General features: G+C 39.0%; 1 protein-coding gene across 9 annotated transcripts in view; it reads left to right on the top strand.

Moving 5' to 3' along the window:
- The window catches only part of DSE (dermatan sulfate epimerase), a 68,407-nt gene extending 60,751 nt beyond the window's left edge, over positions 1–7,656 (top strand). For 8 of the 9 annotated variants that reach the window (XM_060168092.1, XM_060168089.1, XM_060168096.1 and 5 more), the window contains 3 exons: positions 884–1,123; positions 3,523–3,730; positions 5,814–7,656. In XM_060168092.1, the coding sequence (XP_060024075.1) occupies positions 884–1,123; positions 3,523–3,730; positions 5,814–7,578 (2,213 nt within the window). In that variant the 3' untranslated portion in view covers positions 7,579–7,656. The remainder of the gene's footprint in view (positions 1–883; positions 1,124–3,522; positions 3,731–5,813) is intronic. The other variant, XM_060168095.1, reaches the window with a different exon arrangement.
- Positions 7,657–24,781: the final 17,125 nt, after the last annotated feature.

Below are 24,781 nucleotides of genomic sequence, written 5' to 3'. Positions count from 1 at the left end.
TAATTTTGGGGTAATAATGCATAATTGAGTTGTTAAAAGGATTAAGTAAGATTATGTTCGGTGCCGTGTGAATTATAAATGTTACGAAATGTGAGGACTTGTTATTGTTGCCTGAACGCTGGTCTCACAAGAATTATAGGAAGATAGCATTTTCGAGTCAAAAGGATTTTAGAAAAAATTTTAGACCTTTAATTTTCAGCTGGGGAAATTGAAAAATGTGGCAGGTTGAAGAAGTGCTTGAACAAAATCATGTGGCTCATTTTTGGTAGATTAGGGACTCCCAGTTGATTTTTGTCTCCTTTAGATTGCCACTCCAATGGTCTCTCCACCCCACTGCCTTTTCCAATGCTGTGGAATCTAAAACCACGTAAAGGATGAGGTATTGTCTTCTAAGAACAGGACACGTTGGAGAATATTCATGTAGCATTTATAGTATTTGCAGCTCGTTAAAAATTCTGTAAAATAATGGTGACAGTTTTTGTGAAGCGGAAAACTTCAAAAATATTTTCAGTGTTTTCTAGAAAAATTGAGTAAAAGTCTCAATGTACAGATCCTTTCTTGCAGACATAAAGTATGTACAGTTTGTAATCTTAGATGTGGTGTGGTTTCAGTTTATTAAAGATTATGAAATGACTGATACTTATTTAAAGGTTTGTCTTTAATTAATAAATGACCTGTATTCAAGAACTTCTTAACTTAGATCATGGACTCATCATAAACCTGGACTAGCAGGATGTTATTTATAATGTTGATAAGTGAGTTTTCCAAAATGCAGTTTGCAGTATAAACTGGTCAGATAACTCAGAGAGTTTTATTTGGCCATATTTTTGTTTTTAGTTTGTTACAGCCTTAGTCATAGTTTCCATGTGTTTTCATCTTTCAGGGTATCTTCAAGAAGCTTACTTATGGACCAAACAAGTTCTGACCATCATGGAGAAGTCTCTTGTCTTGCTCCGAGAGGTGACAGACGGCTCCCTCTATGAAGGAGTTGCATATGGCAGCTACACCACTAGATCACTCTTCCAGTATATGTTTCTTGTTCAGAGGCACTTTGACATCAACCACTTTGGCCACCCATGGCTTAAACAACACTTTGCATTTATGTATAGAACCATCCTGCCAGGTACAGTGAGGACTTAGAAGTGGGAAAACATTAAACTACTGTAATTTTTTCTGATTACGAAGATGGACTAGACTAAGAAAAGAAACATGGGATTTGAGCCATATTGAGGTTAAAGGGATTTTTTTTTTTAATCAAAGAATAATTCAAGAGTTGTGTATAGCCAGGAATATTTGGAGAGTTAATGTGATTTAGGTATTATAAAGCTTAGAACTTAACAGATCAAATATAATTTGTAGCCTCCACAGTACTTTTATTTTTGTATGTGTACAAACTTGGGTACATATACAAACTCATTTTCATGAAGCTAAACGAAACAAAAAAAATTATGATTACATGTTAATTTTCCTTTATGTGTGATCCCTAATTGATCCTACTTTACTTTTTTAGTTTTAAATTTTTTCTTCCAAACTATACAAACATGATTCAAAAGAAAGATTACATCTACATATTTAAATTGGGGGTTTAGTATTCTCTTAACACATTTTTGACCAGAGACGTATTACAGGCACAGGCGTTAGTTTCTGCAGAAATCCCCTGGCCAATAATGTGTTAATACTCAAAATAGTTTATGGAAATAAGTGGTATAAGATATAGAAAGCAAACCAAAAAATGAATTTCTGGGACTTCCCTGGCGGTCTGGTGGTTAAGACTCCGCTCTTCCACTACAGGGGGCGTGGGTTCGATCCCTGGTTGGGGAACTAAGACCCACGTGCCACGCAACATGGCTGAAAATTTTAAAAAAAAAAGAAAGATAAAAATGAATTTCTATGAAACTTCTAATTTCTTGTTGCTATGTAGCTTAGCCTTTTAAGAGAACTGGCTCACACACACACACACACACACACACACACACACACACATATAAAGAGTTTATTCGTTTCTAGGACAGCCTATAACTCTCCTTATTTCTAAACAGGACTATCGTGTTAGAAAAAGTTTAGGAGGTAAATTTTCATCAGGGTGGGTTTTCCCTCAGTGAAATGCAATTTTTTAGTTGAATGGTTGGAGACCTACAGCAAACAATGCAGTTTTTAAATCTTTTTGCTCTGGTTATATACACATGGATTGGTTAGAATCTCCATTATTGGATTAGTTATCAAAAAAATACTGCAGAGCAAAAGAACCATGTTTAGTTTAGAAAAATTTAGTTTAGACTCACATGCGGAGCCCTATTGTTTTGGTTATCCTTAAGCATGCAGGAGAGGCCTCTTTTATCTTTAGTTTATCTTGGTAAACAAAGGCCATCTAAAGCAAGGGCCTTTAAGAGGTCTCAGTGCTTTGTAATTTGATCTGAGTTCTAACAGCCAGCCACATCAGGGCTTGGGTTTGCTGTGAACTATGTATGTGACTACTGCCTAAGGTGGAAAAGACAATATGAGCACCTCTAAGAGGAGAAATCATGTATTTGTGTCAATGAGTAAAACAACCTTTTTTGAACATTTATGTGCCAGGTACTATAATAGGCAGAGGATTCAGAGTAATAAAACATCCCATCTGCTTTTAAGATACAGGTTAGTAGAAGATTCAGAAAATCACATTTTATAGTAAGATTTACTTGGACGAGAGTTTACTAAACTGCTAGAAGCAAAAACATTAGCTGTAAATCATGTAAGTGTGGTCATACAGGCATTTTTAGAAGGGATTCTGTGTTAAGTCAGTCTGTTCTCAACAACATTTCTTTTTTATTTTCTCTACAATGGCTATTCTAGTAACGATTATTCCTGTCTGACCCAGAATTTTATTCCATTCTTCTTTTTCAAGAATGCCTGGAGCATTATCTGGTCTTACCTACATTTGTTTTTCTGACCTATTCCAGTATGATCTTTACGTTTTCTCTCTTTTCTTCAACATCTAATAGTACATACAGGCAGGACCTTCTCTGGAATTGTTTCATTTTCTTCCTATAGAAACTCAGTTTCTCCCCGAAACCTTATAATTTCTGCTGTATTGGATGCCAAGTTGAAGCACCTTACGTTATTATCTTGGTCTGGGATGTGGGATGAGTTGGTGGGAAAGCTAGTGCTGATTCCAGGTTCAGGGACTCACCATGCACAAGAGGATAGATCTCCCATGTATCCATGCAATTATATTTGCAAGCAGCATGGACATTAGAAAATGAGGAAGGTAGGCAACAAATGTAAGCATTAATAGTTGTTTCCATTACCAAAGACAAGTTGCCACATGACAAACTTGCACACAGGTTTGTGGAAGACTTTTAGAAGGATTCTGATTAACTGGCCTGGGGTAGAGTGAGGACATGGTGGTTTTTTGTTTCTTATTTTTATCCAAGGTACACAATTGAGTCTAATTTGGAACCAGGATTGAGAATCATTGTTTGGGCCTTTATGGAAGTAGGCAGTTTTAAACTTATCTTAATTCTGTCAAACTTCTTTCCCCAGGGTTTCAAAGAACTGTGGCTATTGCAGACTCAAATTACAACTGGTTTTATGGTCCAGAAAGCCAATTAGTGTTCCTGGATAAATTTGTCATGCGTAACGGCAGTGGTAACTGGTTGGCTGACCAGATCAGAAGGAACCGTGTGATGGAAGGTCCAGGGACGCCTTCCAAAGGGCAGCGCTGGTGTACGCTTCACACAGAATTTCTCTGGTATGCTACCTTGTACCGGCTTTAAAGAGAAATTGTACCCAGGGGTATAGTGTGCTAATTTTTTTACAATTAAAAAAGAAAAACTAATCTACTTTTTAACACTTTCTCCATGCCACCTATGTACTCGCAGCTTCAATTCAGTTCATATCACAGTTTTGAAATTCTGTTAGAAACATTTCCTTCCATTTAAGATCTAATTACTGTTTGCAGTTTTTGCTTTACATGTATTAGAATCCTAGGCTCACACTATTTCCTAGATATGCATGTTTTGATTTACATCATTTTTGAAATCATATAAAGAGAAAAACCACGAAATTTAGACTGAGTTATTCTGATAATCACACCAAAAAAAACAAAAGTAGTAAAATGTTTTGTTTTGATAAATGGAGCATTATAATCTTCTAATAGCAAAGCTGTGGCTAAATTTTCAAAACTATTTAAAAGTGGTGACAGTATTTGACAGTTTTACTTTGATAATAAAAGAACCATGTAATTTTTTTGCCTTAATCTTTTAAGCCTAGAAGGAGAAGCCAGGCTCTCCTTTTTAAAGTACTGCCAAATACATTTTTGGCATCTAATAAATTAAAATAAAAATTACAGGGAACTGGTTAATCATTAATCCCTGATGTCTTTTCAAGCTACTGAAATTTGCATTCAACTCCAAAGTAAGCTTCTGTGGTTTGATTGCTTCTTTTCATGTACAAAAAAAAAAATTAAACAAGAGGGAAAAAAAAGCTAGTAAAGTGGTAACTGTCATAATTTAACCAGCATTTTTAAAAACTATCTTCACAGGTGAACTGCATATATTAACATGCAACCATTCTTGGTTCCTTTTAGGTATTTGAAGTAATTACTTAATAGTGTTTTTCACTTACCCATAAATAAACAAGAGAGTTCTATAAAGCTGATTATAGGAGTCAGATTAATGCTGTCTAATTTGATTCAGAAAGTGCCTTTATGGGAATATGAAAACTGACCAAAACCTGAGAGGAGGATGGCCCGTTCCACTTGTTTCTGGATTTGTTAAATCGTCATAATTAAGCCAGCACTGTACGCTGGACCGAAGCAGAGAGACAATTGCTCATGTCCGTAACTGAGACTCCAGAACAAAAGACAAAACAGCCCAAATCAAATAAATATCAGTAAGATTAACTCTACCATAGGTGACTGATTCACTTTAGAGAAAAGTATCTTAGAGCCTTTCTTCCCTTGAGCAGCAAATCGTATGAAGCTGTCAAGGCTGTTGTCTCAGATCACCAAAAGTGAACAGTCATCTTCATTATTATTTTTGGAGCCTTCCTGAATCAAAACCTGTGTTCTTAATCACGGTGAAAGTTTAATGTGAATTATCTTACTTTGATAATAAACATCATAAATTAAAATAAGAAACTCATATCAAAAAAAGCATGACATCATCTGCAGATTAAAACAAAACAAAACCTTGGAATCGGGCTAGGCAGTGGGTGGCATGATCATAAATCCTCCACTGTTAGATCATTTCCTGAATTTCATCCATTCATATTCTTAGATGTGGTATTGGCAGTAAATTTTATCTAATACGTGAAATTCGACTCTATTTAAATTTATTTTTTTAGAGGGGGAAGAAAGTACTCTACCGAACTTTCAATAGTATCAGTTGTTTGCAGAACAGTGCTTCCTCAGCACTCAAGGATTGCTAAAGTCCAAATCTTAACATGTGGTTTCCTAGAATAGGAGCCCCTCAACTAGAGGTTTGGATGAGCTGCTTAATTCTATGAGCCCCCGTCGTTTGGGTGGCAGTTCTGAAATCATTAAGTGAAGAGGGTCCACATAGCGATTATCAGTAGCTGTCATTTCCGGCTCAAACCCTTCACAGTTGTAAAGACACACTCCTCTCCCATTCACCAAGGGCATGCCCCTACACGTGCTGATTATACGTGGGTGTTTTCAGAAATGCCCCTAATACAGTCTGCGCTGCCAGTGCTCTGGGTGGCATTTTTATGTTGTTTCCTCCAGCCACGTTGCCGTGTGGCCTCGCGGCTCTGCTGTGTTCCTTTCACTTCTATCGGAAAACCATTTAATTTTTAAAAATTGATTCTTTCAGGTATGATGCCAGCTTGAAATCTGTCCCCCCTCCAGATTTTGGCACCCCAGCATTGCATTATTTTGAAGACTGGGGTGTTGTGACTTATGGAAGTGCGCAGCCTGCAGAAATCAATAGATCTTTCCTTTCCTTCAAGTCAGGAAAACTTGGGGGACGTGCAATATATGACATTGTCCACAGAAACAAATACAAAGACTGGATCAAAGGCTGGAGAAATTTTAATGCAGGGCATGAACATCCTGATCAAAACTCCTTTACTTTTGCTCCCAACGGTGTGCCTTTCATTACTGAGGCTCTCTATGGGCCAAAGTATACCTTCTTCAACAATGTTTTGATGTTTTCCCCAGCTGTGTCCAAGAGCTGCTTTTCTCCCTGGGAAGGTCAGGTCACAGAAGACTGTTCATCAAAATGGTCTAAATACAAGCATGACCTGGCAGCTAGCTGTCAGGGGAGAGTTGTTGCTGCAATGGAGAAAAATGGGGTGGTTTTCATCCGAGGAGAGGGTGTGGGCGCTTACAACCCCCAGCTCCATCTGAAGAACGTTCAGAGGAATCTGATCCTCCTGCATCCACAGCTTCTCCTCCTCGTGGATCAGATACACCTGGGAGAGGACAGCCCCTTGGAGACAGCAGCAGGCTTCTTCCACAATGTGGATTTTTCTTTTGAGGAGACAGTGGTCGATGGGGTCCATGGGGCTTTCATCAGGCAGCGAGATGGGCTCTATAAAATGTACTGGATGGATGATACTGGCTACAGTGAGAAAGGAACCTTTGCTTCAGTGACATACCCTCGGGGCTATCCCTACAATGGGACCAACTATGTGAATGTCACCACACACCTCCGAAGTCCCATCACCAGGGCAGCTTACCTCTTCATAGGACCCTCCATAGACGTTCAGAGCTTCAGCATCCATGGAGACTCTCAGCAACTGGATGTGTTCATAGCCACCGGTGAGCATGCCTACGCCACTTACCTGTGGACAGGTGAGACTACAGAACAGTTGGCCTTGGCACAGGTCATTGCCGACCGTCAGAAAATTCTGTTTGACTGGAGTTCAGCCATCAAGAGCACCATTGTCCCTGAGGTGAAGGACTACGCCGCTATTGTGGAACAGAACCTGCAGCGTTTTAAGCCAGTGTTCCAGCTGCTGGAGAAGCAGATCCTGTCCCGAGTCCGGAACACAGCCAGCTTTAGGAAGACTGCTGAGCGCCTGCTGAGATTTTCAGATAAGAGACAGACTGAGGAGGCCATCGACAGGATTTTTGCCATATCACAGCAACAGCAGCAGCAGCAGCAAAGCAAGTCCAAGAAAAACCGAAGGGGAGGCAAGCGCTATAAATTTGTGGATGCCGTCCCTGATATTTTTGCACAGATTGAAGTCAATGAAAAAAAGATTCGACAGAAAGCTCAGATTTTGGCACAGAAAGAACTGCCCATAGATGAAGATGAAGAAATGAAAGACCTTTTAGATTTTGCAGATGTAACATATGAGAAACACAAAAATGGTGATTTGATGAAAGGCCGGTTTGGACAGGCTCGGATGGTGACGACGACTCGCAGCAGAGCCCCAGCACTGTCTGCTTCGTATACCAGGCTGTTCCTGATTCTGAACATCGCTATTTTCTTTGTCATGTTGGCAATGCAACTGACTTATTTCCAGAGGGCCCAGAGCCTACATGGCCAAAGATGTCTTTATGCAGTCCTTCTAATAGATAGCTGTATTTTATTATGGTTGTACTCTTCTTGTTCCCAATCACAGTGTTAGCACTGAAGCTATAAATTGCTTGATCATTTTGTGGTCACAAGTCTGTGCAAAAAATAAAATCATTGCCCTTGTTTGTTACTGGATTTTTTTTCTCAGATTCTTTTAACAAATTAAGGGGAAGGTACTTTCACACAAGAAAGCAGGGACATGGAGAAATCAGTATGGGTAAAGGCAAAGAATTTATCAAAGGAATAAGAGTAGCTTGGTTGTCACATGGTGTTTCTGGAAGTGGCTTGGCTGAATTAGCAGTCCATATAATACTGCTCTTAAAAGAACAAAATGTCTGGTTTTAAGTAATATTTCTTCTTAAGAGAAAAAGACTTAGATAGAATTGGATTTTATTAATATTAATTTAATGCTATTAGCGATCTCCAGATACTATTTTATGAAAAGACTGAAGCACACAATTCTAAGAAATACAGAAAAAAATTTTTAATGGTGTAGTCATGTTGAAAATAAATGTTAATAAGTCCTGGTGTGGTGGTGTCACCTTCCTTAGAGAGTAATTCATGAGTTAAGTGAATAACAGCATCTGTACATTGGATTACTATTCAGATAACATAGTAAAATGATGGCAGAAGATTATTGAAAAATTTGGGATATATTTCCAGTGGAAAACATATATCTATGAATGAATTTCCTTGATGATGTTAGTTTCAGCATACACATAATTGACTGCTTTTACACACCCATTGGTTATTCAATAAATGAGACAATTACAGGTATCTTAATTTTCTATTTTCCTTCTGTGGAAAACTGTTATAGACCCAATGACTAACTTCAAAATAAATATATCCTGAACATTGATTTCAGTACCAAAGAAGATGGGGAAGCTAAAATTTGGATATGATTCTTACTTTTTTTAATAGAAAACTTTCTTCAATTTATTTTGCTAAATAAACATCATAATTGTGATTTTTCTGTAGTGTCTTTCTTCTTTTTTCCTATGTATTCAACAATTTTGAAATTTTCTAAGAAAAACTGTTTATTTGAACATGCGTTAATTAAACAAAGTAGAGTTGGAATTGAAAGAAGTAATTTCTCTGCTTATTTACCTTTTTGTTTTTTAAACATATTTTAAACATTTAAAACAAAAGCCAAATTCTGATATTTAAGTAATACCAAACTTTTAAAACATAAAATTTTCATATTTATTTTCAATTAAGTCCTCAGGAGGTAATAGCAGCACAGAGTACTGGAAACACATTCCACAGATTGATATTTCAGCACAAGAAAATGATAAAAGGAACTTAAAGTGCATTATCGCACATTTAGCATATTTGAGTTTTATGTATTTCTCCCTTGAAAACAAAATACGTTTGGCTCCAGTTTGTAACGAGAACACGTTCCCTGATACAGGTCTAAGGTAATAATGGCAATCTTTTCCTTTCACTTGTCCTTTTGGTTCATGGAAATACCGGTAAGTAACAGAAAACAAAAACATTCAGAAACTTATGAGCCCCTTTTTGCAGTTCTAATTTTGAACCTTCTTACATAAAAAAACACAAGTCTGACTTTTCACTGTACTTCACTCATTATACTGGGAATCTAGAAGATGACTTCTGAGGAAGTATTTTTTTTTCTTTTATGGAAGAGGTCTCTGGAGAGGATGTCATTACACACTGTTTAAAAGAATAATGTTTTCAAAAGAATAATGCTTCCGTTTGTCCTGCATGGATGCTGTTACGGGGCTTTAAACTTGCTTTATGTGACAGATTCTCCGTTTACTTAACCTCATTCGACATTCCTCTCTTCTAGTCTTTCTCATTCAGAAAGGATGAATTGTCTGAAATGATCAAAAGCAAATTTTGAAAAAAAAGGTAAATTGCTCTTTGAGGCTACCAAGCAAACCTGATCTCAGACCCAAAAACTCAGGCATACTTTCTCATAAAGATGAAAAGTGCAAGCGAATGCCAAATCCAGCTTTCCTTTTGTTTTTACTAGGTTAGAGCAGACAATAAATTAGTCCCCATAGCATGATCCTAGTATAACACATTAGCTCATTTTCAAAGCAACTTTTAAAAATATGGTAATCACATATCTTTAAAACAAAATTATTTGATGGGTTTATTTTCCTTCTAAGTGGACCTTGTATTTATTTCAATTAAAAAAATTTCCACAGTCAGTGACTTAAGTGGTTAAGTAAGGGAAAAGAATGCTGAGACAAATCACAGCTCTTCATAATGAGACATGTTTTATATCAGGGATAGTTCATATTTGAATAAAACTAAGGAACTCTTTGTATCTTCCAGAAAAGCAAGCAATGTTAAATCTCTCTTGAAACTGAGTAATTAATTATGGAATGTTCACTGCTGCTCACTGTGAAAGGAGTGTTTCAAGTTCATTGGATAATATGGGAGCTTTTGTCTGGGGGATTGGCAGGACGTTAGTCCTCATCTTAAAGAAAATTTGGGAATCATTAGCAAATAGAGCTTGTCTGTGCAGTGGGAGGGTCATATTCCCTGGTGGATAACTGATTAGCCTCTTAACAGCCATGATGATGGATGAGACCTATCATTTGCTGAGAGAACAGTATTGAGATCATTGTTATAATTGTTAATGAAGTCAAGTGGAAGACATTCTCAATTCTCAGACTGTTTTAATAAATAGAATCTATTATATCACCTAATTCTTCCACAAAGATTTTAGTCATAGTTTTCAGGAAGTACCAAATGTCCCAGGGTTACTAGAGAATAGTTTTAAAAGGATATTATGCACACTGAATAATGTTTTAGAAGAAAAATTTATATTACACCTTAATCTGCTTTTAAAAAATTCTTGGTAGTTCACAAACCACCACAAAGGAATTGGAAATTTCTCCAAATTTTTAAGAGAAAGCAAGTCATGAAATATTATTATTATTTTTAGAAATGTTATATTTTTAAGTTAAAAAGTAAATGCATGTTTTTCCTTAAAAATATAAAACAAGATTAACTGGGCCACTTTTGAGAGTTAAAGGAGAAGCAAGCAACAGATTCCAAGACTGTTCTAGAAAAACTAGGACATGGTCGTCTGTGTCTTAGATTAATTCAGGAAATAAAAGGGGCTAGGGATGTGTGTGAAGGTCTAACTTGAAGTTAAGCGCTAAAAACAGGAACTTGAGATGATCTGATGGAGCTTCCAAAATCTGCACGTGAGCAAACGGGCTCAAGCAAAAGGGGCTTTTATCTGCTTATTCTTGTGCTTACTTCACTTCTGTTGGCAAAGCCCACTGGCTTGGTTTTTCCTCTTTATTCTCGCGCTGAGAAGAGGTCAGTTTCTGCAGCTTACTCAGCCTGCTGGCAAAGATGAACCATCTTGCCAGCAATGTTTCAGCTAGATATGTGCTTTACGCTATGTAACATCAGTGAAGTACCGACAAGGAAATCATGCATTCCAGTACATGGTCTAAATATTTCAATTGTAGTCATCAATTTTGATAGGTTCAAACTCTGTTAAGCAAGATGTAGTTGCCATGTGAAGAATAAAAGTTGCTGAAGTTACATTATGACTTTCCTGTTCTTTTTCTTGGCTGTGCAGTTTCTCTTTGGGGGGTTTCTTTTTTGTTTCTGTTTTGTGTAAGTTATAAACATACATGATTGGAAAAGTAAAATAGTACTAGAAGGCTCATATTTTTAAAAACGTCCTGCCCTCTCCCTTTTCACTCTTGATTTGTGCTTCCCAGAAGTAACCAATTTCTGACTATCTTAGCCGTTGGGTCCATTACATCCTTGTTTATGTTAAGGTCTAAACCTTCCTACCGGTGAAAAGAGGATTTATCTCTTTTTTCCATCTCTCCTTTCTTCATACCTGTTTCATTTACCGCCTTCCTTCTAACAGGGCTATCATAATTTTTGGCTAAGTCACTATTCAGTATTTATATGTTAAAACTATGTAAATATGACTCAAAGGCTAGCCATAAAATGTACTTTCTTACTTTCATAAACAACTTTGGTTTCCCCAGAGTTAATGATTATTTTCTTCATTTCCTTAGTTGTCAAGCAACCTCATTTTATCCCCAAACTTACCAATGTAAGTATCAATCTCCTCCCTCTGTCCAATCACATCTATGTAATTTGGGGTTCTTTTTGTTCTTGGGGCCATCCTTGCATGATGGTTGTCTTCAAATCTCCTTTCTCCATCATTCTAAGGATTCTCTCTACCACTTTTCTGTGTGAATCTTTTGTTTCCTGGACCCCATGCTTTTCTTTTTCTTCATCAGTGTCTCTTTTTGATGGAGCATACCCTCCTCGAGAATCCCGAGAAAGGATGCATAGGGAGTAAAATCTTGCCTCCTTCCATTTCTGGAAAAAAAAAGCTTATTCTCTCCTTCACTTGATTCATCATTTTGCCAACAATTTTAGTGTGGAAATAACTTTTCCTCAGAGATGTGAAGCCATGGCTCTATGACTCTCCAGTTTCTAGTGTAGCCATTGAGAAGTCTGCTACCGAGTTTTCTCTTGGACAGAGATTTTAACCAGAGAAAGTCTGTCATCTCTCTGCTTAGTTCAGTGGAGGGATGCTGGAGGAGGGAGTTGTTTAATAGGTCTAACTGCTTGTGCTCTCAAAGTCAAGCGGAGAAAGGGGCTAAAAGTCTCACTGTTTCGTAAGTAGACACCTATCCTCTAATTACAGTGCCTCCACTCGGTTGTGCTGTGTCTTTAAACCAGAACCCTCTTCTCAGTCTCTCCAGGGAGTCGAAGCCTCATCTTCTGCTGGAGTCCAAGGGCATTCGGCCTACTGTGGTTCCATTTTCCACTCCCATGCATTCCCACTCTCACAGGCACCTACTACCAATTCCTGAGCATCTTTGTGGTTCTGCTGAGTGAACTGGCTTGTTTCTGTCAACTCCAATCCCATTTTCTTGCTGGCTTATATTTCAGCCTCCTGTTTATTTACCATTCAACCACCTACTCTCAGCTTCCATGGTCTTGTTTTATTCTCCATTCATTCATTCTGAAAGTACCCACTAAGTGCGAGGCACTGTTCTGGTGCTTGGAATACTACATTAGTGAATAAAAAAATTAAGATCCTGCCTTCTTGGTGCTTACGTTCTAGGGATGGGTCTGACAAATTAGCATAATTCATAAGTAAATTATATAATCTATTAAAAGCTAATAGGTGCTATGAAAGCAAGGGAAAGATGGGATAAGGAGATTGAGAAGGGGAGGGTGTAATTTTAAATAGGGTGGTCAGAATAGGCTCTACTGATGTCCCCACTCCCATTCTCTTTTTCATTTTTAAAATCCCTTTAGTGGATTTAGTAGAGTTTCAGGAAGGACCAGAAATAATTCATATATTGAATCCAATATGTTTAACTAGAAGCCCCACTTCACTGTTCAGGTAAGTTGACAAATAACAAGAATGACAGTAACGTGTGTTTATTGAGCACCTACTATGTGCCAGGTACTGTTTTAGGAACTGGAGATTTCGTAGAGAACAACAACAAAATAAAACCTGGTCCTCATGTAGTTTATGATATGAGTGAGTGGGTGGATGGGAGGGGCAAAGAGCAACAAACTCAACAAAAATACACTAGGTCAAGTAGTGATAAGTACTGTGGGGAATAGTCTAGATAGGAGATAATCAGCTCTCTTGACTAAGTCCAGAGGGGGAATATTTAAGGCCCAGCTCATAGGCAAAACATGTGACCAAAGGAGTGTCTATTTTGTGGGAGCATGTTGGTCAAAAGATGATTAATCAAGGGGCCCTCAGGATATTGTGTCTCTGAGTCTCATTTACTGTAGAAGAGCAGATTGCCTGACTTGGCTCTGACCCAATCACCTGACTGTCCCTTAATAAACAGAAAATTGTGCAAACCTTCCTGCCATTTCTATTTTCAGCCTGCCTGTTTCAGGCCTTCACCTAGACGTGTGGCTGGAGTGTAGGGTGTGTAATGGCAAGGTGGTGGGAAACAAAACTGGGAAGGTAAACGGGGGTGCAGAGGAGGTGCTCCTTTCTTCCCCCTCCACTTAATTTTTTAAAATAACACCAATTGTAGGAGCATTTTGAGTAATCCAGGCAGTTGGAATACCTTCCACATGGGAAAAGTAAAAGTGCTTCTTCTTTTCCATGTCTTATTGGGAAGTCTGTGTTGTAGAAGAATCATATGATTTTCATGGTGACTCTCAAAGGAAACACCAATGATTTGGGAGGGGTCTTTGAGGCTTTGGTTTAAGGTAGATTTTCTTAAAGCAAGAGCTTCTAAAAACATTTCAGTCAGCCCATCACTTTCCAAATTAAACAATGAAAACTGATTTTAGTATATATTTAAGAATTATTTTCTGAACAAAAAAGTTTTCGGTGGTTTAGGTACCTTCTTTTTCTTTCAAAGAAATAGTAATAACGGTACTGGAAATACCTTTCTGTCTGAAGGGAACATTTGTCAATTTTCCCTACTTTTCCTTGTTTCCCATTTTTCAGCATTTATTATTTACCACTTCTAAAATTTTGTCCAGGATAAGAGACAACTGGTAAAATAAAAGAAATTCCCATTTATTGCCTTCCTGTGCAGATACTCTTGATTTCTTAGCTCCTTCACCCTACTCTCTAAGGAATTTGTTTTACTGACGGAAGGATGGACCCATGCCATTTATTAGAGTTCTGAGAAGAATTCTTAGAGCCCTTAATATATTCCATATTTAAAGCTCTGTTCTTAATACAAAAAGAATTGAAGAGAGGAAAATGTGATTATTTTGAAAGATGAATTCACAGAACTTTTTATCAAAGTTGAATATAAATTGCAATAACAATTTAAAACATTGCTATTACTGAATATTGCCCTTCGGTAGCTCACACTTAGGAGATATAAAGAGATTATAAAAGTTGCTACTCCACCTGTCTTCCCCACTGGACTACACTCCTGGGGGGCTACATTCCTTGAACTACACTCTCTTGCTTATTGTATGTACGTGATTCTTACGCAGTACCTGGCACATACATGGTATTCAAAAAATACTTGATGAATTGACTAACTGAATACATGAATGGAGCACAGAAGACTGTGGCCCCAAAAAACCTTAACATACAAAGCTCCAGCTCTTACGATGAGCTGACATCACTAACCTCCCACACACTAGATCCTAGAGCTGTTTCAGCATTGTCACCTCTGGGCTATGTGGTGGCCCTAAAAAATCAATGTTCAGGACAAGTTACATGAAAAAGACAGATGTTAACAAGATACACATACAGTTGCTATATGGCTGTTACACATGTGGCGGTCCCCTGTGGGATAGAAAGCCCAGATGCCAAAGCACAACTTAAAATAACACACCGTTTGTGTGGGATGTTGTAAACCACCAGTAATCAACAGACTGTTACTAAGCTTCAGCAGTTACCCATGAGGATGCCTTTTGAGTGCAGTCCAGCAAGCGAGGCTATGCCAGCACAGCTGACTTCCTAAAGAACGCAGGACAGTGCAGTGTGGGTGCAGGGGATGTGAGCAGGCAGTGCGGCTGGGAGGGTGGCTTGTTCAGCTGGCTTTACAGCCACACCTACACACGTGGAGAGTCCCACCTTGGCACCTCGGAATACGCCAGACTTCCTCAAAAAGACTCTGACAAGGACTTCTCATTGCGGTGGCTTCTCTTGTTGCGGAGCACGGGCTCTAGGCGCACGGGCTTCGGTAGTTGCAGCACGTGGGCTCAGTAGTTGTGACTTGTAGGATCTAGAGCGCAGGTTCAGTAGTTGTGGCGCACGGGCTTAGTTGCTCCACGGCATGTGAGATCTTCCCGGACCAGGGATCGAACCCGTGTACCCTGCATTGGCAGGTGGATTCTTAACCGCTGTGCCACCAGGGATGTCCAATATTTGCCTTTAATTATTTGGAATGTTCAAAATGCCGCATTATAATCATTTAAACTATTAGTTATCAGCATAGTTATATCAAACCTATTTTGATATAGCAATTTTTTACCTTTAATCTTGTGAAACTGAAGAGAGTAAGCAAATTTTTCTTGTCAAAATAGATTTTTAAAAATAAGACAGACTAAAGGACATCTCTGTAATTTAGAAATTACTACAACTCCGTCAGAGTTTAGGATCCTGCAGGACAGCTTACAGAGAGTATAAGACACACCATTAGAGCAAAATCAGACTTCGGTTTTTCGTTTCTAGTCTCATTCTGCACTCAAACTGTGAGTTATTTCGATGCTTTCAAAATAGAAGAGAGTCATAAAGGTAAAAACAAATTATTTACTAATTTATTCATATCCATCTTTAGTATCGTTTTCTGGATTTTGCCCTTAGTCATAGATGTTTGTGGTTTTTCAGGTGGTTGAAATTAATGAAGTCATTGTAAAACTTGAGCTTTTTGTTGGCCAGCTCATACTTTCTACAAAATAAGCCCACTTATCACCCTCTCCTAAAGAAGACAGAGATTTGGCTGAAATAGCTATTAACAGGTGTGAAGATACAGAAGAGGCTACAGAATGTTTCTTTCACAAACAATACATCTTTCAGACATCCAATCGTTTGTCACTCACATTGACTTTTTAAACTCCAGCATTACGTGGAAGAAAAATATGGAACTTTTGTCTTCTGTTTTGGCACATTTTAAAAATTCTTTGTTTTTCACATTTGATTGAATTTTGTCACTTCTTGGTTGAGTGTTTGTATTTTTGGAGACCATGACTGTTTAATAAGCTAGAATTGTATATTATAGAATGTTAGAGTTAAGAAGGACCCTGAAGATGATCTAGTCTAACCCTCCCATTTTACAGTTGAGGAAACACCTTGCTTGGCATTTCTTCACTGTAGTGCGGGTGAGGGCATCACCTAAATCATCACTGCCTGTTTTGACTTTTCTACTGTTAGTTGGATCAACCCTAGGTTGGGAAATAAGGTTTACGATGCCATCAATCTGGCTGTTGGACTGTTCTTCCCCAAAATAACTTCAAGTGAGTTATAGGCTTAAATTTTTGAATTCTATTACTTTATTTCATTAAATACAGATGGCTGATAGTTTGCTTACTAAACTTCCAGTTCTTTCTTTTGTTCTTGGTTAGATGAGCCAGCTAAGTGTTAACGCCCCATAGAGCGCGGTAGCCTATTATATGGTGCCTTAGCGCCCCCTGGCACATCTCTGAGTCACCACTGTTAAAAAATCTTTTACAAAGTGTAATTGTGAAACTAAAATGTTCTAAGTACTGTGCTGGGTTCTTTACACTATCTCACTTTACTTTTTAATACAGAAATTGTATGACAAAGGTTGAGACAGCTCCCAGTCAAGACCCCAAGACAATAACCATTTTCCTTGTGATTCTTAATCACTTCTTTTTTTCTACAGTTTTGTCGTTTATGTATACATCCTCAAAAAGTGAAGTTTAGTTTTGTCTGTTTCTGAACTTTTTATGAATGGACTCATACTGAATATATTCTTTGTGTTTGATTTCTATTGCTCAACATTATGTTTTTAAGAGTCATCCTTGTTGTTGATTGTTGCTATAGTAGTATTTATTTACATTGCTGTATAGTATTCTATTGTTTGAATATTTCGCAGTTTATCTTGTCTGCTGTTGTTGGATATTTGTTCTTTGATTTTTAACCAGTTTTCACAGAATGCAAACAATACTACTATGAGATGTTTCTACCCTGTTCACATGTGCATAACACTTTCTAGGGTATATTCAGATTCCTTTTTCATGACTGTGTGGCAGAAAGAGTGGGATGAAGTAATAAGGGTCTGTCCACTTTCAGTGAGGATGGAGAGGTCCAATCTGAGAAATGGTCCTCAGGAAGAATTGAGCTGCACAGGAAATGGAGTGGCATCCACAACTGACCCTGAGTTTTCTAGCTTGAAAGACTGATACCCTTAACTGACATCAAAACTCTGGAGGAGAAATAAGTTTTAGGGAAAAGAGAGTTCTGTTCTGGGTTTGAGGTGACTGCTGGACATATAAGTGAAAATATCTGCTAGGCAATCAGAAATGCCTATCTAGAACTTAGGAAAAGGAGGAGCGGGAGATGAAGATTTGGAAATGGTAACATACAGTTGGCTGTCAAAGCCAAGGGAAAGGAGAATAAGGCTAACTGACAATGCTTTTTGAGCATTTACTATGTGCCAGGGATTGTGCTAAGAATGTTACTTGTAACAACTCACTATCTAAACAACAACCCAATCAGGCAAGATAATATTATTATTTTCATTTTACAGAGAGAATTGAGGCACAGAGAGGCCAATTGGCTTGCCCAAGGTCACACAGGTAGTCAGTGTTGGCACCAAGAGGAGATTATTCGGGAGTTTATGTGGAAAGGATTGAACTTTAGTGAGCACCAATATTAATGGTTGGAAGGCAGAGGAGCCTGGGAAGGAGACTCAGATGAAGACATCAAGTTAGGAGGAGAGCCAGAAGAGTGTAATTAATAGTCAAACTGAAATTAACTTAATAAGGGAAGTACTGCAGGTGCCTAGCCCTCCTGGGGGAGGTCAGGTAGCATACCAAAGTAGAGTCACAAATAGTCTGAGTCTAGGTGTCGACAAAACCTACTCAGGCTCAGTTCACTGCTTCCAGGAAAGGAAGTGAAACCTCTTTATGGAAACTAATAATAAAATATAGAAAAATACTTATTTCCCTTTGGTTGCTGTCTACAGCTAAAGTACAAAGAAAAATCTCTCCCCTAAGGAATTCAGTTATGTATGGGTATGGGAAGATGGTGGAGAAATGGGGCAGGTAGCGGGGAAGTTGAGCACTACATTCCAGACAACTCTGCTGAGTAAACAAGCTCTGCCAGGTGGGAAGGAGGCCAGGAGGCAGTCACGGGACCGTCCCTGCTCTGCCAAGGCCTGCGGCCCTAACAAACACCCCCCACTGTGGTTTGGTGACACTGATGAAAGTGGGTGGGAATGGGTGTCCAGGTGGCCCTACAGCTGTACCGGGACCTGCTCGATGGCCTTGTCCTCTCCCTGGTATTGCCCTGTTCCTGTCTGCATAGACTTACCTACTGTCTGTCACAAGGTTGGCAATTCAAGATGCTTTATGTTATTCTGAGCTGGGTGGCGTGCCCAGAAGGGCTCAAGTTCTGAGCTGAAGAAAGCAGGCACGGTGCTGACTCTGCAGTAAGAGCAGAGAACATCCAAGTCTGCTTCTTGTTCTTTCATTCATTCACTGATTCACTCATTAGTTCCACAAATATTTATTGAACACCTATAATGTCCTGGGTACTATGCTAAGACCTGTGTGACCAAAAAGGGATTAAATCAAACATGGTCCTTGCCCTCATGAAATGGATAATCTAGTTGGGGATTTGAAAGACATAGTAAGCAGCAAATAAAAGACTATAAAACTATCATATGAAATAAAGAAACAAATATGAGGCTAAAAATGGTCAAGGGATGGATGGGGGAATTGAAAAAGAATGGTCATAGAAGACATGGTAGACACATCCCATGTCCAGTTCTCTTTTCCTCAAAGTCCTGGGAGAGGACCATACTTCTTTCCCTTGTAGTTAGGTAGAGCCTTGTGACTAGTTCTGACCAGATATTGATACTGGAACAGGGTATTTCCATAATAAAAGTCTCCTTTTGTCTTCCTCACTACTTGTCCCATTTCTCCACCATCTTCCCATACTCACGCGTAAGTGAATTACTTGACGGAGGGATTTTCTCTGTACTTTAGCTGTGGGCAGGAACCAAAGGGAAATAACTATTTTTCTATATTTTATTATTAGATTCTTTAAAGACATTTCACTTCCTTTCCTAAAATGTGTGGCAATAGCTTAGCAGTCCAGTGGTAGATGGAAAGCACGGAAACTGATCATGGAGGCTGGAGAGATGGCATTTCTTCTTATGTGGTTGTTGATAAAACTGACTCATGCCTTAACTTGGAAGGAAGATTATGTAGCTTCAAAAAATGTGACTCTAGGGAGAAAGATTGGAAAACAATGTTTCTAGTGTGTGTTGGTTGCTCCTGGCTGTGTCTTGGCAAGGCTTTATAAACTGAAAAAGGAACTGGTTGACTTGTAAGCAGAAATGAACAGGAATAGAGATATTTCACAAAACTAGGGCTTGCAAAACTGGAAAACCTGATGAGTATTAGACTCCAAACACTAAGAGGGAAATTGAGGAAACCTCAAAAGACAAAGTCCATTAAAATAAACCCGTGGAAAGGCCAAATTAAAAGTATGGTCTCCACACCTATTGGTAATACCTCTCAGTAAGTTAAGGAACTTCAAGGCAAAGGTAGAATTAAGATATTCAATTGGATAAAGAGCCAGGACAAAGATCAAAGTACAAGTTTTCTACAGAAAACTGTAGTCTCATATTTACTCAGGGTACCTGTAATGGCAAGAGAGAGACAGATTATATCTATACCTATACCTATACCTATACCTATACCTATATCTTTACCTAGAGAGAGAATGAAGCAAGAAAGCAAAAGGACACACCAGATCTGAGAACCATGTTTTGAAAACAACTGAGTATAGGTATTGGCAAATATAGTTTACTGAATAAAAAAAACAAGAAACTTATGAAAATCTGAGAGACATTTATAGTGAAAGGAATCGTAATCCCAACTGGACCTGTGGTCTTTCAACATTGTACAAGTAACACACGGATGAAGAAAACTACCCAGCCACCAAGAAGGGCGAATGCGCGTTAAGTAGTATTGAGCCAAGGAAGATAACAGAAGACCTTCCAGGGGGTCGAGTCATGAGAATCCAAGAACGTTTTGCAGTCACCAGGGTAGGGACCTCTGTGGTGTTGGCCCAGGAGTAATTCAGAATTGTAGCAGGTCAGTTAGTGCCTGCTGCCTGCTTCCATTTTTCCCTTTCAGGATGGAGCGTTTCCTGTGGTTGTCCTGGCCCTGTTTCTCCACTAGGCATTGTCTGTGGCAAACGGATTAATCTATTACTGTGAATTCATAGTCTGCGGACCAAGAAGGGCCACATGAAGACCTGATGTGGAGACTATCACACACCACCCAGATATTCTGGACTCTGAGCTCCATGTCATGACCGGTTTGGACTTTCGCTTTGTTTCATTTGGGAAGATCAGTGAGTTTCAGCCTCTCACCCACCTCCTTCCCTCTCCACCCACCTTTCCCCTTGGCCTTGTTTCTATCCCAACAGTGGGCACACAGAGGACTCTACAGAGCACAGCTGGAGCGTTGTCTGAATGAGGCAGGTGGCTCTTTCCATCCTGTATCCCCCAGGGCTTGGGCAGACGCCACCAGATCCTGATCCCATCTTTTCCACTTATCTTCCTATTGATTTTTGACACCTTTCAGTTCTCAAATGGTTCCTTATCTTCCATATTCTTTAAACACAGTTTCTCACTAGGATTTATTACTTTTGGCAACAAGAGGTGAGTTATTAGGATTCTAGGTTCAGGGAGCAGCCCTTGATATGAGCCCTGTGTGCAAAGAAAGAGAAAGAAGAGACTGAAAAAGCCTCTTCCCAGAGTTGTTCCTTAGACCTTCTCATTACATCAGGGCATTTTATATTAGTTTTTTAAATTGTAGAAATAACATATGCATGTTAAAAAATCAAATACTGTATATATATCTTAAAATTTTTTGCTTTATTTTTACACAATGGATTGTGTGACATGCAGTGTTTTTGCTTGCCTTTTTCAATTACCACGTCTACTCTGTCTTTTCAACCACACCAGCACATACAGATCGACCTCAGTCATACGGATCTGCTTTGTATTCTATTGCATAGATGCCCATAACTTATATATATAATTCTCTACAACTGAGCCTTATCTGATTGTGAATGTTTTAAATATGCAGCATATTTCATGTGATTTATTCTTTTAGGGAAGATCTTTCACAACAGTTTAACTTCTCCAATGAGTTGATTTAAATTTTTGAGATTTTGCAGTAGTCACGTTTATAATTTGAAGAAACACGAATTTTCTCCTATTAAGTTATTTTCATTTCCTTTATCCTAATCCTTTAATCTTATTTGTTATTCAACGTTATTATCTTTGGAAATCCAAATCTTTGGTCATAGTTCATAAACTAGCAAACCAAATTTGAGTTCAGGGGAACTAGGCTTGTGATGAAGCAAAGGATGAATGGCCATTGGCAGTGAAGCGCTATCCCATGTTAAAATCACTCTAAAATGACTCTCTGAATTGATGGGAAAACACAATTTAATGTGTGTTTATCAAGATTCCTAATAGATACAGGTCTTAAGAACCATGGAAGGAAAACTAGGACCTTTAATAGCCTTTTATGGTACCAGATGATGACGATGGTGGTGACAACAAAGACTGGCCACATCTAGGTTCTCAGAGTTAAAATAATCATCTACCATAAGAAAAAAAATTTGGGGGGTGGGAATCACGGAATACTTAAAATTTTGTGATAGGTTTAGGAAATTCAAGCTCAGAAAAGGGGAAACTAATCTATTAAAAGGTTACTTGAAATGTTATGGGATTGCCACTTAGCAACTGACACTGCTGTGCTAAGGAAAAGTCTGAACTTTCCTTCTTTCTGCTTTATACTTCCAGAGGAAGAACTTTTATAAACATTCAAAAATCTTATTATATTAGCAAGTCCCAGGTCCCATACTCTCAAATACATTACTTAACATAAACAGTATATTCCACAAATTACAGCATGCAGAAAGGTACACTCTAAGATTCAGAATATCAGACGTTCTAAATTTACTTGTTATTTTGGCATCCAAAGTTGTGTCTTGCATATTCCAGATACTTAAAAGATATATGAACCTTAATTTGATTTTACTCTCGCAGTTCTTGGCGCCAGGATTGACACTTTGCTGGAATATAGCAGTTGTATTCCAAGCAGGACCATACAAAATTAGTCTCAGTTCTCATGAGAACTACAGAGACTAATGTTTGACATCCAGCTCACTTAAGGATGACTGCAAGGGACTTTCAGATTCACAGTGTGAATGTATACTTCCTTTCAAGAGTTTCTCTTGCTTTCTTTTCCAAGAAATGTTTTGTGGTTTCTGAAATCCATTTCTGACACCGATAATAACAGTGTTGAGAAACAAAGTACTACAGTTTAACAAAACAAAACAAAACCCATAACCATTGGTTTTTCGCTGTGTTTAACATGCGAGTCTCTCACTCATTTCTTAGAAGCTAAAGTAAATTGGTGTTAAATTATAGGTTTTCAAAAGTGTAAAGTTCTTTCAAATATTATTTAGTGTACTCTCAGAGAAAATTCTTGAATCTTCTTGAATTACTATGTTACTCTATTTGCACTAAAGGCTGAACTTCTGAGCAATGGCCTCTCAGAACAGAGCCGGCTATAAAGGGCTGGACAATCTTCAATAGACCCAGAACTAGAACCACCCATTGCTCCAGAGGTGGTAAGGGTGGGTGTCCGGGCACTAGACTCAAATCAGGGGCTGGGAGGAAATTCAGGCTGGTGGGCCGCAGCTGAACTCTAATAGTTATGGAAACCTGGAATAAGTACAGAAGGATCGTCTTATCTGGGAGATCTGTGATTGGGGGGACACAGTGGTGGCATCCCCAGGAGGTGGTGTTTAGAGACACAAGCTGACAGGATAATAGGTGAGGATGCAGCTCAGTCTGTAATGAGTTTCTGGGGCAGGATCATAAACCTCATACCCTGGTCTATAAAGCCCCTAAACCTGACCTTCCACCTACAGCTCTGCCCTCGTGATGCACCACCTTCCTTCTCACTCTCAATGCTCTCGTCACTCTGGCTGTCTTTCTAACCGCAGAATACTAAGCTCCTTTACACCCAGAGCCTTTGTCATTCGCATTTCTGCTTAAATGTCCTCTCCTCATAGAGGCTTTCTCAGGACACTCTGTACCACATGATTGCATTTTAATTATCTGCGTAACCTGCAGACGTTCCCCCTCATCATCTATATCCTCTCCACTAGAACATCAGCTCAATGAAAGCAGGGCATCTCTTGGTCTTGTTCCTTGTTGTACCCAATAACACCAGGCACTTTTATAGGTACCTGGCATATTCTGGGTGCTTATTAAACCTTTAAATGAATGACTGAATGAACAAATTAATAAATTGGTTAACAAATGAATTACTCTAGTCAGGATAGTAACTAAAAATAAATGAAACCAAATCCTTGACAGCGGCGAGGAAGAAGAGGAAGGCTGTCGCCAGATGCAAACGTCTTAATAAACGAAGGGAATGAAAACAGATTGCAGGACTGAGGTGACGGAGGAGGTCATGCTAAACAGCTTGAGCCCTGGTGGAGAATAAACTATTAGAAGTGATGGGAAAAGCCCAGGTGTGGATGTAGTAGTGGGGGAATGCCAGCCCTCCCTCTTGTTCTGAGAAATGTGGGAGAATAAATAAATCTCACTCAAGAGAATGGAAGGGTATGTTTGAGTTAGGTTACAATTAAGGGAGATTTGGATAAAGCACAAAGGTTGTGATATAGTGGAATTTGTTCAGGACAGTATGTGGAAAGCGTGGGAAAGGAGGCAACATCTCAGAGGAGTAGGGTGGCAGTGAAGAGAGGAGAAGGGTCACCCACAGGAAAAGGGAAGGAAGAGTTTTTGCATATGTGGGCTTACAGAGATGATAGTCATAGCAGAAGTGATTTGCCTCAAACATGCAACTTTGATGCAAGTTTACAGGAAGCCTGGCAGTACCTGGTCCAACTCCAGAGAAGAGGGCCCCAACTGTCCAGCATGACAAAAAGGACCTTGATCTGGGGACAGCTTCTGAACACTCACACAGAGAGAGTAGCTATTCATCCCAGTGCCAGGTGGTTCTGTGCCAGGAACTGGTGCTGGGCGGGAGCTCAGGAGGCAAGTTGAACTAAGAAAAGAGTAACATGTTCCTGCCCCGTCTCTAACAGTTCAGTAGGCTCTGTGGGCTACCTGTTCTTCCCAGATAAATAAGGCAAACCTAGGGGATGGGCTTGAGCAGCAACCAGTTCACTGCGACCTGCCCCCCCAGACTCTGTATCCAGACACCCTCCTTGAAGTGAAATGGACAGCTCAGGGCACACTGATCCTCTGAAGGTCGTGGAGGATCATTGAGTCACTGAATACAATCCTTGATCTAAAATAGAGCATTCATTTGGATTCTTAAATAATGTACAACACAGTTGTCTGTTGTCTCTTCCTGACGTTGCAAGGTGAGAGGTAATCCCTCACACTGAGCATTCACTAATAGGCACACCCTGTGTGTAAAAGTGCTTTACAGATGCTACGCAATTTACTCGTCTCAACGATCTTGAAAAGTGAGCACTATCTTCTGCTTTTACAAATGAGCATGATGAGTCTAGGGGGAGCTAACTT

This window comes from Lagenorhynchus albirostris, chromosome 12 (assembly GCF_949774975.1).
Source record: "Lagenorhynchus albirostris chromosome 12, mLagAlb1.1, whole genome shotgun sequence".
NCBI classification, from domain to species: Eukaryota; Metazoa; Chordata; class Mammalia; order Artiodactyla; family Delphinidae; genus Lagenorhynchus; species Lagenorhynchus albirostris.
Note: the sequence above shows the minus strand (reverse complement) of the source record. Positions and strands in the feature narration are given on the sequence as shown.